The sequence below is a fragment of the Amblyraja radiata genome, chromosome 29, assembly GCF_010909765.2.
Source record: "Amblyraja radiata isolate CabotCenter1 chromosome 29, sAmbRad1.1.pri, whole genome shotgun sequence".
NCBI classification, from domain to species: Eukaryota; Metazoa; Chordata; class Chondrichthyes; order Rajiformes; family Rajidae; genus Amblyraja; species Amblyraja radiata.
Window position 1 is genome coordinate 27771827 of NC_045984.1, and position 17052 is coordinate 27788878.

The following is a 17052-nucleotide window of genomic DNA, read 5'->3' on the forward strand; positions in this document are numbered from 1 at the left end:
TCTCCTCCAACCTCATCTACTGCATCCGCTGCTCTAGATGTCAGCTGATCTACATCGGTGAGACCAAGCGTAGGTTGGGCGACCGTTTCGCCGAACACCTCCGCTCAGTCCGCAATAACCTACCTGATCTCCCGGTGGCTCAGCACTTCAACTCCCCCTCCCATTCCCAATCCGACCTCTCTGTCCTGGGTCTCCTCCATTGCCAGAGTGAGCACCAGCGGAAATTGGAGGAACAGCACCTCATATTCCGTCTGGGGTCCTTGCGTCCCCTTGGCATCAACATTGAATTCTCCCAATTTGGCTAGCCCGTGCTGTCCCCTCCCCCCCTCCCCTTCCTTCACCCTCTAGCTGTCTCCTCCCATCCGCCCGCCCTCGGGCTCCTCCTCCTCCTCCCTTTGTCCTTCTTTCTTTCCCCACCCCCTATCAGTCTGAAGAAGGGTTTCGGCCCGAAACGTCGCCTATTTCCTTCGCTCCATAGATGCTGCTGCACCCGCTGAGTTCCCCCAGCAATTTTGTGTACCTTCGATATTCCAGCATCTGCAGTTCCCTTTTGAACACAAGTTTCACGAGTACCTGCCGTTAGCGCCACGAGTCTCTAAGTTGCGTCCACGAGTTCCGTACGTTAATCGCACGTTATTACCACGAGTTTTAACTCGGGGTACCTCTTGTGTCAACTCGCAACGTGAGACTCAGCTTACACACCAGCACTTTGTGTCTATCTTTCATTCATGTAATTTAAAGATGTAGTCAAGAGTTTGTCGATAAACCAGGGCACATGATAGATGTGGCCCGCCATCCGCTCACAGACATGCGTCCTGGCCCCTAAGCAGAACAAGGCATGTCGTTGCCTGAGCAATCCCGTATTCACGGGCACAGTAGCATTGTTGATGCATTGAATGTTAAGGAAACTAATGTTGAGGAAACTTAAAAGGATGCTTTCAAGAGAGAGTTAGATTTTAGCTCTTAAAAATAGCGGAGTCAGGGGATATAGTGAGAAGGCAGGAACGGGATACTGAATGTGGATGATCAGCCATGAGCTGATCATCAACATTCTAGCTCGGTCAAAGGGCCGAATGGCCTACTTCTGCACCTATTGTCTATTGAAACTAGATTCGGGTTTAAAGTCTATGCGGAGCCAAGCTTTATTGACAGAAATGGGAGTTTGTGGAATCCAGACGGTGGAAGTGGAAGGCAATGTCAGTACTCTCAGCGGGGCAATTTACCTGAAAAACCAAACAAATATCGCCATCTAGAGGAGTCCATAATGGATAAGTGTAACATGGCCACTGCCAACTCCATGGCTTTCTCATCAGTGCTCGTGGCACGTTGTTTTCACAAGTCTCCTTCCTTTGCTCTGACTGGTTCTGATCGCAGGTTGCACAGAAACGACTAGGTTCCATCGGTCATGGACGACAGATATCAATGGACTCAAAATCCCATCTTCACAAGAGCAGGAGAGAATAGCCTGCGCGGATCTCTCGGGTGACGTTCAATTTATACCCGCTTTTTCCTTTGTAAATGTGGTGATTTTAACAGCATCGCGTTTTTATTAATTTACGGCAGAACATGAACTTTTCTACGACGCTCTCGATAAATGAACCCTTTCAATATATCGCTGGGTCTTGTTCGGGATACATCTGTAGTAACACGACAGCTGCCCCGACCCCTCCGGTGCTAATAGACGCCTGGTTGGTACCTCTCTGCTTCGGGATTCTGATGGTGTTTGGACTCGCTGGAAACTCGCTTGTGATCTATGTGGTAATGAAGCACAGACAAATGCGAACAGTCACCAACTTCTACATAGGTAACAAGATCCATGTGTAAATACAAGATCCATGTGTTTGTTAACTGAATAATCTATCGGCTAGTAGATTTACGTTCACTGTGGGTAGGAACTGCAGAGGCTGGTTTGCACCGAAGATAGACACAAAATGCTGGAGTAACTCAGCGGGACAGGCAGCATCTCTGGAGAGAAGGAATGGGTGACGTTAATATACATTCAGCATATGTGTAGGTTTAGCCATGAATGATTAAAGTATTAGTCACGCTAAACATAAATGGAATTGAAATTAACGTTAAATTAATTAAAAAGGAGCGATTTCAAGGTATATTCGATCGAGTTCAGTGCCTGTAAAAACAATAACAAATGTATACATACATTTTCCAAGTTAATATTTTGTATTAAATTGAACCAGTGGAAGTTGTGCAGAGCATGATGTTTCATAACTGTAAATCTGATAGACCGGGTCACTGAGTAAGACGGGTCCTATTGACAGGTTAACTAGAAGGAATATAATAATACTTTAGATAGATCTTACTGAGAAATACATTCTAATTTATTTACTTAATGATGTCAGTAAGCATTGCATTGTTTAAGCATCTGATTTGTTTTGGACATAATAGGAAGTAACTGTTTAGTATGTAACCTGAAAGTACACCGAGTGCTGGATTCACTCAACAGGTCGGGCATCATCTCTGCAGAACATGGATAGGTGATTCGTTTGGCCCGTTGAGTAACTACAGCGCTTTTGTCTTTTTGTAGATTAGCCAGCATCTGCAGGAAGGAACTGCAGATGATGGTTTGAACCGAAGCTAGACACAAAAAGCTGAAGTTTCTCAACGGGTCAGGCAGCTTATCCAGAGAAAAGAATCTGTGACGTTTCGGGTCGAGACCCTTCTTCAGACCGAGATTCTCTGTGCCTAACCTGCATCTGCAGTTCTTTGTTTCCAGTAAGCAACTTGACTTGTTTTCCTAACCTCTTCAAGATTTAAATTGTTTTGAGCTTTTTCTTTTTTCCAGCAAATTTGGCCGCAACTGATATTATCTTCCTGGTGTGCTGCGTGCCTTTTACTGCAGTCCTGTATCCTCTACCAAGCTGGATTTTCGGGGAGTTCATGTGTAAATTTGTCAGCTACATGCAACAAGTAAGCTTTCCTGTCATTATCAGGTTTTTTTTCGATTGACCCAATAAGGGCATTTGATTCCCTTGTCCCCTGCTAATCATTAACCACCAGTCACAGATGCAGTGACAATAGTAAGATCTTTGTGCAGTCTCAGAACATATATTCTCATCTTAATCTATAAAACATTTATATAAACCTATAAACATCTAGTATAATGGATTCCCTATTGAGGGGGAAACCGAAGATAGCCACGAAAAGCTGGAGTAAAAAGCAGTCGTAGAGCTTGCCCGAATTGTACACTGGAGAGAGAGTAATTAATTGGGGGCATTAAGTCTCCGTCGCTTTAGCAAAACTGGAACTGCACTTACGCCTGGCTGAAAGGTAGACAACTAGAAGAGAGAAACTCCTCGACCAGAGCCAGCAAATTAGGCCCCTGCAATCAGTCCGAAGAAGGGTCCAGACCACAAGCGTTGCTCAATATTATCCAGTGCAGATATTTGGCAGTTGCTTCTGATACGAGGCTCAATATACACCTCACCACCACACTCTCATTGTAATCTACTGCATTCACCATTTCAATGTAAGAAGATTATTTCAATAACACCTTCCCATGGTAGAAACGTTACCAATGCAAAGGGAAAGTGCAATAACTCCATCAAAACTGTAGCACCTCTAAATTTCACTGCGAAAAACTGGAATCATTTAACACCTTAGTCCAGCTTTTCTCAACCAGGGTCACCCGGAACACTAGGGTTCCCCGAGAGGTCGCTAGGCTTCCTAGAGAAATAGTGATAAATAGGCTAATCATATGTAAATGCATTTTTGAGTCATTTTTGTGTTTCATTTCATATTCATAATTTTATTATACACGTACGGCATATTTAGCAACATCTATTTAGCATATTTAGCGACGTCTATAAGGCGCCAGTGTGAAATGGCCTTTAGTGGTCAGTGGACAGGAGCTGTACGTGACGGATTTGTGTATCGTCAAGGGACTCATTCGAGTACAGACGTGTGCACGGTCTACACCAATCCTGTCTGTGCTTCCTGGTGTGCACGTACAGTCCCTCATTCACCCACGCTATTTAGTAATTTGTACCCATCATTGAGGGATGTTATATGAATTTAAAAAAATTAAGTATGTTTATGTTTATTTTTGCTAGTTTATCAAAAGTTTATTTATGTATGTTTTTGTTAATTTATGAAAAATTTATGTGTGTTGTTTTCTCTCTCTTCGAAGGTTCTGTTTGCCTTTATTTGCTTCAGTTTTGAACAAGCAGTTTGATTTCAGTTTTTTTTGCATTGTGAATAAACTTGAGAAAAACGTATTTTTTGCTTAAACCAGTTATCAGAAAAATTATATTATGTTTGCCTTAAGTTTATGAAAGAGAAAGAAAGAGATTAATAAAGAAATAATATTAATAAATATATAATGATTTTTATGTAGGGGTTCCCTGAGATGAAAATTATTTCAAGGGTAAAAAGGTTGAGAAACGCTGCTTTAGTCTATGAGGATACAGTGGGTAAAACAACTTTTCAAGTTAATAAAGGATAGGTAATTATATGATATTGTCAGCACATCACTCATGTCCCAAGCACATACATTTTAATAGCATCTGACAATAGCAGAGGCTTACTTTTTCAGTTTTCATAAGTCAGAAGTATGACTCTTTCATTGCACTTCATCTTGATTAGGAAGCTTTTCACAGTGGTATTAAAATCCTGGAACTCCCTATATTTTTTTGCCAGTGTTATAATTGGAATAACCTGGATATAGGTTTGGGTCGTTCTAAAACACGACAGATGGATGGTCTCCTAGGCTTTACCAGATCAAATATTCTCAACATTAACTAAGAGGCAAAAATCTCCTGATTACCATGTTTGATCAGATTCCATGAGGACCTAATGAGGTCTGGGATAAATGCTCACGACTCCCATGGCCACAGCTTCCTGCTTGTATTCCTCTGGTGTACTGTTCTGCCAGTGGGGTAGAACATCCCCCAGTTATTTGCGAGGAGAATTTTGTAAAGCCAATTGGTCAGGAACTTAAACATCAGATTCTTTCAATTCAATTCAACAGGCCTTCTTATCCATAGCCCTGTCCAAATGTGTTTTAAATGTGTTTTAAATGTAATTGCTTCCCTTGGCAACTCATACTTCAATGTTTTCTGAATTTCACACAGAGTTACAAAAAGGCTGAGAGTATATTCCCCCGCCCCCATTTGCAAACCCATTTTAGTTAACGGAAAGAAAGCCAATTCATTTGTAATAGTATCCTCAAGAAGACAGCTGGAGAGCACCATCTGCTGTGGGCTAATCAATGCAATAGCACTGTGTTTTCACTGATGAGTGGCTAGAGCATGTTTAAAAAGAACATTTCAGTTGCGAAGGAATAGTCAACTCATCTATGCCGATCAAAGTGCGTTCCTTAGCTTGTCCCACTTGCCTATATTTTGCCCACATACCTCTAAATCCTTCTTACCCTTAGCCCTGTCCAAATGTGTTTTAAATGTAATTGCTTCCCTTGGCAACTCATTCCATATACCTACCACGTTCAGTGTGCAATTCAGTAATCCTGCTCCTTAGGACCCCTTTAAATCTTTCCTCTCTTACCTTAAACCTATGCCTGAAGAGTCTGAAGAAGGGCCTCGACCCCGGCGACCCTGCTGAAAATAAAACTGCATAAGGTCATGTTTGCTCCAGCGAAAATAATTCCAGCCTATCCATGTAATGTTCTTAGTTGATCACAGCTAATTGATAGTAGACTAGCTTTAATTTACCTCAATATATGTGGGTTAGGTAAGTTCCTTCTTCTGATCATATTGCTATGATTCCTTATTTTAAAATGAAAATTGGACAAGCATAGGAATGGACCCACTTGTAAATCTTACCATGGTAGAATAACCTACCAATATTCACAGAAGAAATTCACTCTGACAAAAAAATATATAAGGGAGAATCCACCATTTGTGGAAAAACAAAAAAAGTTAAGAGATAGTATTAAACTTTATTTATAAGCAAATATTGTGTAAACACAGTTGGCAGATCAGAAGATTGGACGGAAGATTTAAAAAAAAGCAAGGAATTACTAAAAGATTCAAAAGGGCAAAATAATTTTGAGATGAAGCTTATCAGAAATAAGAAAAATGTGTAAAACTTCCACAGGTATTCCTATAGATATTTTAAAAAGTAACAGAGCATTAGTCCAATGATTTAAGCAGGTACTTTGCATCAGTCTTCACTGTAGAGGATACAATAACATCCCAGGTGTAATTCATGAAATGTTGGGCAGAGAGGAATCCAGAAGAAAATAGCTTCACCATGTAAGTGGCACAAAATAAATTGTCAGAACTGTAAGATGACAGGTATTTGGATCCTGATGGACTTCATCCTAGGGTCTTAAAAGAATGGCCTGTGAATAAGATTGATGTTTTATCCTCCCAAAGTATCCATTAGATTAAAAATAAATGTAATTAATTTAATCAAAAAGAGGAGATAGAAACATAAAGTTATAAGCCGGTTAGCTAAATATCTGACATTGGTAAAATGATGGAAGCTGTTATCAAAGATGTTCTAATATTTCAGATAATCGGTCAGAGTCAAAGCAGTTTTGTGAAAGGGAAGATTGGTTCCTTTTATCCACAAAACATTTTTTTTTAAAGACCTCCAGTATATTGGTCAAACATGAGTTCCCTTTCACAAAATATGTAGGAAGGAACAACAGATACTGGTTGAAACCAAAGATAGACACAAAAAGCTGGAGTAACTCAGCGGGTCAGACGGCATCTCTGAAGAAAAGGAATAGGTGAGGTTTGGGTCAAGACCCTTCTTTTAGGTCTAAAGAAATTAAGGGAATGGGGAAAAAGCAGGAACGGGGTATTGATTTTAGATGTTAACCATGATCATATTGAATGGCGGTGCTGGCTTGAATTACTGAATGGCCTACTGCTGCACCTATTTTTCTATGTTTCTGGTCTGAAGAAAGGTCTCGACCCAAAATGTCACCTATTCCTTTTCTCCAGAAATGCTGTCTGACCCACTGAGTTACTCCAGCTTTTTGTGTCTATCTTTGGTTTCAACCAGTATCTGCTGTTCCTTCCTACATATTTTGTGAAAGGGAACTCATGTTTGACCAATATACTGGAGGTCTTTAAAAAAAAAATGTTTTGTGGATAAAAGGAACCAATAATTCTACTGTAAAAGTCATTTGAGAAGATGTTGCAACAAGGTTTGTTGCAGAAAATATTATCTCATAGGGAATAATATAAAGACCATGAAGAATATAATATGAAATACAGAAAAGGCGACGTTTTGGGTCGAGACCCAAAACGTCGCCTATTCCTTTGCTCCATAGATGCTACCTCACCCGCTGAGTTTCTCCAGCATTTTTATCTACCTTCGATTTTTCCAGCATCTGCAGTTCTTTCTTAAACAATATCATATGAAAGCATCTCTTTCTGATGAGCAAGATAAAATGAGTGGCATATCACTGCTGTTGGGGCTGAGACCTCAAGATGTTCGCCAAACGTTTGGTTGGTAAATTTGCTGATGACATAAAGATTAAAATGGAAAGTAAGTTGTGAAAGAAACCTAGGAGGGAGAGGTTATAATGGGACAGACAGTTAATTGCGTAGTCTTCTTTTTATTGTAAAAATTATATTCAATTTATGTATAAATAATGTATTGTGTGTTGTCTGCGTCTATGTGCTTATGATGCTGCTGCAAACAATATTTTCATTATATCTGTACATCACTGGACATGTGTTTGACAATAATCTTGACTGATGACTTGAAATTCTAGCGCATGAAGTACAATGTGGGGAAAATGTGAAGTCCATTTTGACGGAAATAATTAACAGTGGGCTAAAGAGGGATCTGGTTGTGCTGGTGCATGTATTACAAAGACTATTATATACTGATAAAACAATAATAATCTACTATTTGAGTATTTGGAAATCCCGATGGTTCAGCACTGGCTCATTGGATGATGTTTGCCGTGCTTCCCTGTAAACTCATTGGGGCCCCGTTTCCAGGACTCTCTTTAAACACACTGGTTTTATTTCCTGTACTCCTTTTGAGATCAAAGGCCGTTTCCCAGGCTCCTTTGAAACTCACCTGGTTCTGTTTCTCGCCTACCCTTTAAACTTACTGGGTTGACTGGAAAAAGTATTATGCCACTGTGTTACATCTAAAAAAATAGTAGATTTAAAAAACATTGGGATATTAATAGGCATAGTCATACAGTGTATAAAGGCATAACTACCAATAGGCTAGAAAATCTTCCAGTCTGGCACCAAAGTTCTGAACATGCCGCATTTAACAGCAGTACGAAAATTATGCTTCATTTATGTAGTGCATAGGAAAGAACATGTCTGGAGTACTGTGTACCATATTGATCTCCTTATTTATGGAAGGATGTGTTGGAAGCAGTTCAGAAATTGTTTATTGCACTAAGGGATAGGAAGTTTGACAGGCTACAGTATATCTGCATCTGTGGGAGTTAAGAAAAGTGTGAGGGAATTTGATTGAAACATTCCTGAGAGATTCTGAGTGAATGCGGAGAGAATGTTCCCTCTTGTCGGAGAATTTAGAACGAGGGGTCACTGTTTATGAATAACAGAGATGGAGTGACATCCATTCCTTTGGAGAGTTGCAAGTCTTTGAGATTCTCTTGATGAAGGGGTGATTAAAGCAGAAACCGAATATTTTTAAGATAATGGGATATTAGTAGGGTGGATGGGAATGTGGAGTCGAGGTTGAATTCAGATTGTCATAAATGTTCAGCAGATGGATTAGTAAATTAGTAAAAAGAGAGAACAAAGTAATATTCAGTGGTTAAGTGAATAGGTGAGAAGTCGGCAAGTAGAATATAACGTGGGAAAATGCATGGTAGGAAAAATGAAAAAGTAAGTTATGATTTAAAGGAAGTGATGTGGCAAAATATTGCAGTACAAAGGGATCTGGGGTACCTGGTGCATAAAATACCAAGGGTTGGATTGTGGGTTCACTAAGTAATTAGACAGATGAAATGTTGGCCTTTATTGAAAGTTTACTGAATATAAAGATGGGGAAAGTTTAATGAAACTTTACAGGGTGTTGGTGACACCACATGTTGATTACAACAGCAGTTTTCATCTCCATATTTAAATTAGGATAAACTTGCATTGGAGACAACACTGAGAAGGTTCACAAGGCTCTTTCCTGGGACTGAATGGTTGATAAGTGAAGAGGTTGAGCAGGTTAGATCTATACTTTCTGGGGTGAGAGGTGATATTGTGGAAACATAAGATTCTGGGGGGATTTTACATGGTAGAAACTGAAAGTGTTTCCCCTAGCACTGCAGTTGGGTGATATCTAAAACTAGGGGTGGGTCATTGTTTTGGAATAAAGAGTTGCCCATTTAAGACAGAGACAAGAAGTGAATCGACGAGTACTGGGAGAGTAGGATAGAGGCGTTGAGGCCAAAAATGGATCGGTCATGGCCTTTATAAATGGTATAGGCACAAAGGCCTTTTGGTCTTTGTAGATGAGACACTTCTTTACAGTCTTCACCTGCTCCAGAATATTATATTCCCATATTACTAAATAGTAGCACAGGCTTTGGTAGTTGAGTGGCACACCCCTGCTCCTAATTTGTTTGTTTGTATATTAATATGTAGTACTAACTGTAATAAAGTCATTGTTTTTGTATAAAAACACTATCACTGACAAGTGATAAATGATAAGTTCTTAATGCCGATTACTACTATTGCTAACGTTGAAATGGAGGACAGGGATCTAGGTTTGGACAAATAGTTATCTTGTGAAGTTCAAACTGTTTGTAATTATTTATTCATTGCACGCGATCAACAAAACCTTGCATAATTCAGCACAATCCTGTTGGTGAAAATAATTTCTGTTGGCCTAGCTTTCAGATATGTACTCTTTGTTCTTGCAGGTATCAGTACAGGCAACATGTATTACACTGACCGCAATGAGTGTGGACAGATGGTACGTGACAGTTTATCCACTCAGATCCTTGAGGCATAGAACCCCGCGAGTGGCTTTGGGCATCAGCCTTGCAACATGGATTGGTAAGCCAAGAACAAAATACTTAATGCTGAAAATGTTTGGATTGTACTTTTTTTCCAGAAGTCACTGATTCAATTGTCAAATATTATGAAATATTTACTTTGTGGAAAGAACCATTTACTGATAATAAGAATTGATTCATATCAACAAGCACTTTGGGAAAAGTGAGTTTCTACCTCATCTTTTTAAATTCATTAGCTTCGTTAAAATATCAGTTATTATTTTCCAACTAACTTAAAACAGGATGAATCAATCTTTCCCAAGCAAACAACAATCATATAGCTCAATATTATTCCTTCAAAGTACAGATCAATATAGATAAACCACATTAAACTGTAAAATAAGACGATGTATTGATTACATGCGTTTTCTCCCCAAATCCGTGGCTAACCTAGCGGAATCACGAGATATGGGGAGAAGGCAGGCACGGGTTACTGATTGTGAATGATCAGCCATGATCACAATGAATGGTGGTGCAGACTCGAAGGGCCAAATGGCCTCTTCCTGCACCTATTTTCGATGTTTCTATGTTTAACCTTATCATTTTGCACTACCTAAATTAATCAATATCTCCAATTGAAGTCTCTTCCTTTCAGACACTCTAAAGTTCACTGCTTTGAACAAACTTTTAGTCAAACAGCTCCCTGTAGTTTCCCAGTCTGTGACCTGGCATTTACTTTCACTTTTGATGTGTGCAGCACTGAGATATTCTTCTGTTATATGTAAACGGCTATTTCATTGTTGTCACTTAATAATATGATCATTTCTATGAGCTTAAAGTAATAATTAAGACTATTAAGACAAAATATCAAATGAAAACTTTGTGAAGTGAAGTATAAAGAATCCCTTTATTTATTATGCTAACCTTTTGCAAACTGTTGTAGGTTCTTTTATCGTGTCCATACCAGTGGCTATCTATCAGAAGATTCAAAATGGATACTGGTTTGGGCCCCAAGTTTACTGCAGTGAATCTTTTCCATCAGCTTCCCTTGAGAAGGCCTTCATTATACATAACTTCCTAGCTGTTTATCTTCTGCCACTCACCACAATCTGTGTGTCCTACACAGCTATGCTACATCAGATGGGACAACCAGCTGTGGAGCCTATTGATAATAACCTTCAGGTAGATTTTAATTCTGTGAACTGGTTTAATTTAAATATTTTGTGCTTTGAATACATTAGAAACAGCCCCCCATGAAATGTACTCATCAAGCCATTACACTTGATTCAATCTCTATTTCTGAATAATTTCCGAGGTGATCATTCAATTGAAATGGTGCTAAATTTCAACACCAGGTTTCTGGTTTGGCTTTGACAATCCTTTGGCATTTCCTGCAAAAAGGATTTGCAGAAAGTATCAGAAACAAGAGAAATTAGGAAGAAAGAATGAAAATTAGATAATTGGAGTGTTGAGATAGAGAAGGAAGAAGTCAACAGAATTTGTTTTATTAAACATTTACAGAAATAATTTATTTTACAGGTAATTCAAATTGAATATTTTTTGGGCTCAGTTAAGGATTGTCTAATCAATGATTTAAATTTTAATCGCATAAACTAAATGGGGGTCTGCAAGCAATAAAATACTGTATGTCTGATAGATCTAAAATATACTGGAAATATTATCTTGTTATAATTTTAAAAAACTGCAAATGGTGAAAATCTAAAACCAAAACAGAAAATGCTGGGAATACTCAGCAGGTCAGGCAGTATCTGTGAGACAAGAAACAATCGATATTTCAGATCAGCGACCCTTCGTCAAAACTGAGGATAAAAAAAGCTTGTAAAGCCGTAATGGGTTTTTGATAAGGTTAAAACCTGGCTGATCATAGGGATTACCACATTACCGGTAACAATTTCTTGGTTCATCAGTGAATGAGAGCAGTTAGAGGGTGAGATTCTAGGTTCTCCAGGTTCCTTTGTCCATGTTTTCACTCGCTAACTACAAGCATTCACTCATTTACCTGTTTACAGCTTATGCCCAAGATCACCCCAGTTTACTCTATCAGAGAGATCTCTCTCTTCCATCCTGCCTGCAGCTTCAAAAGCTTCTATTGTCTTCTTTTCAGTCTGACAAAGGATCTCTGATTTGAAACTGTGCCTCGGTTTTTCTTCCCGCAGATGCAACCTGATCTGCTGAGTATTTTCTGTTTTCATTTTATGCTTTTGTTCTGGTTCCACTTCTGCTGGAGAGCTGACATTGAAATCTCAAAGGGTCACTTGGAAGGATGGATGAAAGGTAACATTTCCATGTTAGCTATTGGCAAGACAAGTTTATACAGGACTGAACTTCCATAGGCAAGTGATCATCCCAACTCTATTTTCACGTTTGTTCTCTGTGATTACACAATGTTTGTGCACAGTGAAATGAAATTTTACTATACTGCACTTTGGACTGTGATGAAGGGTATGCAAGAACAAATTAAATTTGGATTAAATTTTGAGTGAGTAGTTACACCAAGCTTTCTCTCTGAAAATTAGTATATACTGTACTATAATAAGATAGGTTCCACAAAATGAATGCCCTTGATGGAACAAATTGTTCTTTCTCAATCCATGCTTCTAATCACAAACTAAAACTGTTTTGCAGGTACAGCTTCTTGCTGAAAGATCAGAGGCCATGCGTACAAAGATCTCCAGGATGTTAGCAGTTATGGTCTTTCTCTTTGCCATCTGCTGGGGTCCCATCCAGTTTTATATCCTTTTACAGACTTTTCTTCCAAACTTTATCAAGAATTACTATACGTACAAAGTGAAAATCTGGGCCCATTGTATGTCTTACACAAATTCCTCCATCAATCCTATTGTGTATGCATTTATGGGTGCCAACTTCAGAAAATCATTCAAAAAAGCATTTCCATTTATCTATAAGCAGAGAGTTGGGAGCATAAATAGTGGAAATGCTGCTTGTAATACAGAGATGCATTTTGTCTAAACCAGAACATAACATTGTAAATAGTAAGGCACCAATGACTTAGTTCTTCAAATCAATTTGCATGGTCAAATAATTGTTCCTGCACTCCCTAGAATAATAGCAGCAGCAATTAATTTCTGCATATTTATGATTCATGGTACAGATAGATTTGAAACAAATAATCCCAGAGCATGGTTGGCTTGGTCACTTAGACTCAAAATGCACTATCCTACTTAATCCACACCAAACTTAAAGTTCAGAAAAGTCCTTCAGTTGATCTTGAATCTTTGTTCAGTTAGCTTTGTTGGTATTGGTATCTTCCCCTGTTTTTCAATGTTTCAATGAACCAACAATGGACTATTGATTTATTAAATGACAACACTGAAATAGTGACGAAATACAATACATACATTTTACTATTTTAGCAGAAGGCAGAAGGGATAAAGAGGGAGCTATCAAATTTCAAGACATCAAAAAACAGAGGCTGAGAAACTGGACAGACCATTACACGAATGAACAGCAGGAAATAAAAACACCCCTATCCCAACTATGCTATTTAAGAAAAATCATCCATTGCTTTCGGGCATGCTTGGAATTGAATTGAAAATAAGCCCTTGTTGAGATCTGGGCTCAGAATTAGTTTTAGATAAGAGAGGTGAAAGGTGCTGCATTCATCCAAAACAGAGCTTTGATTATTAGGATATAAGAGACTGCAAATGCTGAATCATGTAGCAAAAATAAACAGCTGGTACCAATTAAGCAGTATCTGCAGGTTGGGAAGGAATGTGTGACATTTCTGGCCAAGACTCTGCATTAGCTGGCTGTGGAGATAGCCAGAATAAAGAGAAGGGCCCAGGTGAGATAGGGGCCAGCAGGTGATAAATGCACCAAGGAGGGGTGAAGGATGACAGGAATTTGAAGCCAGGTGGGGGAGGGGAACGGGTGGAGTTAGGAGACAGTGGTAGGTGGGTGATAGGAAGAAGCAGACAGAAAAAAAAGCAGATGGAGTTAGATGGGGGAAGGAGAGGATGAGAGTGGAGACAGTTGCTGGAAGGTGCTAATTCCTGATACAAGGACAACTGGTGCTGGGATCTGATAAGTAATGACGGTGATATTGGGAATCATTATGGGAAACATGAAGGGCAGATGGAACCAAATGGAGGAAAGTGATGTAATAAGTGTAATGTGTGGTTAGTAGGTGGACAGAAGCAGAAAAGGGAGTCAAGAGTACACTGCAAATATAATAAATGAGAGGGAAAAAAAGTTCAGTGTGTGTATATATACACATACTCATAAATACACATCCATATATATATATATACTAGACCAAGTGCAGACCCGCTGGGTCTGTTCCCCCAACGTGCGGTTGTGTGGGGGGGGGGGGGGGGGGGGGGGGGGGGGGGGAGGCGGCATGCAGCGTCACACACACTAACTATCCCCCCCCCCGCACACACGCTAATTACCCCCCTTGATATTATATTAATATTATTAATTTGCTCATTTTACCCCATATCCACCCTATCTACTGACGCATAGCCCCCAACTTGCAGTCACATCTAGAGAGGGGGGGCTGGGGTAGAAAGTGAGGGCAGAGAGAGAAGGACAGAGACAGAGAGAGAGGCAGAGACAGAGAGAGAGGGGCAAGAGGGAGAGGGGTGGAGGGGAGGAGAAGAGGGAGGGGAGGAGAGAGAGAGGGGAGGGGAGGAGTGAGGGGGTGAGAGTGAGGGGGTGAGAGAGGGGGTGCTGAGAGGGGGGTGAGGGGAGGTGGGGAGCAGGGAGGGGGAGGGAGGGGGGAGAGTGGAGGGAAGAGGGTAGGGGGTGGGGAGGAGGGGGAGAGAAAGAGGAGAGAGAGAGAGAGAGGGGGGAGACGGGGGAGAGAGGGGGTGCTGAGTGAGGGGGAGAGAGAGGGGGTGCTGAGAGGGGGGTGAGGTGAGGGGAGGGGGGAGAGGTGGGGAGCAGGGAAGGGGGTAGGGGGTGTGGAGGGGAGGGAGGTTTAGGAGAGCGAGGGTGGGGGAGAAAAAGAGGGGAGAGAGAGAGAGAGAGGGGGGGGGAAGAGGGGGGGAAGAGGGGGGAGGGGAGGGAGGAGAGGGGGAGGAGGGAGAGAGAGGGGGGGGGGAGGGAGGGAGGAGAGGGGGGAGGGAGAGAGAGGGGGAGGGAGAGAGAGGGGGGGGGGGAGGGGGGGGAGAGAGTGCCTTTTTACTTCAACCTAAACCCCCCAAACAACCATTTGCAGGCAGTGCCTTTTTACTTCAAACCAACCATATTTTCATTTTCAAACCACATTAAGGGCACTCACAGTTGAGTAGACATGTGTTCAGTGTTATTCAGAGCTCAGAGAGATGTGACCTCCATCTTGCAGAGACTGAGTGAGGTACACCACTTCCTGGTTTTATAGTCCCACCCCCTCCCTCCAGCAGGGGCAGCAAAGAGAATGGTGATTTAAAAAAAAACATTAATATGTCTCTGATTTTTCATCGATGGGAAAAATCCTCTGGTCCAGGAAGGCGGAGGGGGGTTCTGAGCGAGGTGGCCAAAAATGACGGCCGTAGGTGGCGACGTTCTCTCGGAAATCGCAGCACAGTGGGCCAAAAGCGGTCAAGATCAGACTTTTAGTAATATAGATATACATATATATATACACACGCACACATACGCACACACAAAAAACAAACAATTAATGTGCAATAACAATAATAGCCTATAGTAGTTCAGAGCTTATTTGAGGTTGTAGTATTTAATAGCCTGATGGATGTAGGGAAGAAGCTGTTCCTGAACCTGGACATTACAGTTTTCAGGATGGTCCTGTACCTTTTGCCAAATGGCAGGAGTGAAATGAGTGTATGGCCAGGGTGGTATGGGTCTCTGATGATGCTGGCTGCCTTTTTGGAGGCAGCGACTCTGGTAAATCCCTTTGATGGTGGGAGGTCAGAGCGGTATTTGTCTGCAGTGTTCACAACTTTTTGCAGTCTTTTTCGCTCCTGGGCATTCATGCTGCCGAACCAGGCTGTGATGCAACCAGTCAATATGCTCTCCACTGCACACCTGCAGAGGTTTAAGAGAATCCTCTCTGACATACCAAATCTCCGAAATCTTCTCAGGAAATAGAGGCATTGATGTGCATTTGGTCAATCGGTCGATCTCACTTCTATACTCTGAATCATCACCATCTGTAATTCGTCCAACAATGGTGTCGTCGGCAAACTTGAAGATGGAGTTCGCATTGTGTCCGGCTATACAATCATGAGTATAGAGTGAGTAGAGCAGGGGGCTGAGCTTGCAGCCTGGAGGTGCTCCGGTACTGATTGTTAATGAGGAAGAAGTGTTTCTGCCAATTCAACCAGACTGTGGTCTGCGGATGAGAAAGTCGAGGATCCAATTGCAGAGAGATGCGCAAAGACCCAGTTCCGTGAGCTTGGTAACCAGCTTTTTTTTAATATGAAAAATAATTAATTTAATTACGTGCATGATACAAAACAAAACAAAACAAAACCAAAACCGTGGTGACACACCCACCACCATATTACAAAATCACCAAACTAGTCTGACATTAAATTACAACCATGTTACAAATAACACCTGGTAGAATAACTGGTAGGAGTGGAATGGCGTCAGGGGGAACGAGAACATCCATTGACTCATTGTCCAAGGAGTCCCCTTCCACCCACTCACTGCAGATGGAGACACCATCCCCATCCCCAGACACACCCTTCGTGCTTGATATTCCCGCCCCACCCTGTGCAGCAATTGCCTCTGCCCCACCGCTGGTCTCTCCTCCATCTCAGTCCCAACCCTTGGGGTCATGGCAAAGGGGCCTTCTATGGTCATAGTCAGGTCTTCAAGGAGCTTACATGATTCGTTCATTCTCAGGCACTGCACCATGTCCACCATATTTGAGCAATCATGCATGCTACTGTTTTGCAGTTTGCAAACAAGCGCTTTCTCCAGAATCTCCACTTTGCTGGAGGAACAGCACCTCATGGTATGCTTAAGTAGCCTACAAACCAATCATGTCAACAATGAATTTTCCAATTGCGGGTAACCCATTCTCTGCATTCCTTTCCTACTTTTAACAGTGCACCCAGGAACCTCTCTCTGTTTGTTCACCTTTTCCATACTGCCACTGGTCACCTAGACTCATCACCCTCCATGCCGTTCCATCTACCTGT

General features: G+C 41.1%; 1 protein-coding gene across 1 annotated transcript; it reads left to right on the plus strand.

Moving 5' to 3' along the window:
- The first annotated feature begins 1250 nt into the window (after positions 1-1250).
- kiss1r (KISS1 receptor) lies at positions 1251-14144 on the plus strand. The gene is made up of 5 exons (XM_033047033.1): positions 1251-1804; positions 2801-2925; positions 9842-9977; positions 10860-11098; positions 12563-14144. Exons 1-5 carry the CDS (start codon positions 1567-1569, stop codon positions 12905-12907), a joined length of 1083 nt encoding a protein of 360 aa, XP_032902924.1. The 5' UTR covers positions 1251-1566; the 3' UTR covers positions 12908-14144.
- The last annotated feature ends 2908 nt before the right edge of the window (positions 14145-17052 follow it).

Bases quoted from the DNA above. Each gene is read 5' to 3' on its own strand.
- kiss1r (XM_033047033.1), top strand. From the start codon at position 1,567: ATGAACTTTTCTACGACGCTCTCGATAAATGAACCCTTTCAATATATC. The intron at 9,978-10,859 runs GTAAGCCAAGAA...AAACTGTTGTAG, and splicing joins CAGCCTTGCAACATGGATTG to GTTCTTTTATCGTGTCCATA. The intron at 11,099-12,562 runs GTAGATTTTAAT...ACTGTTTTGCAG, and splicing joins CTATTGATAATAACCTTCAG to GTACAGCTTCTTGCTGAAAG.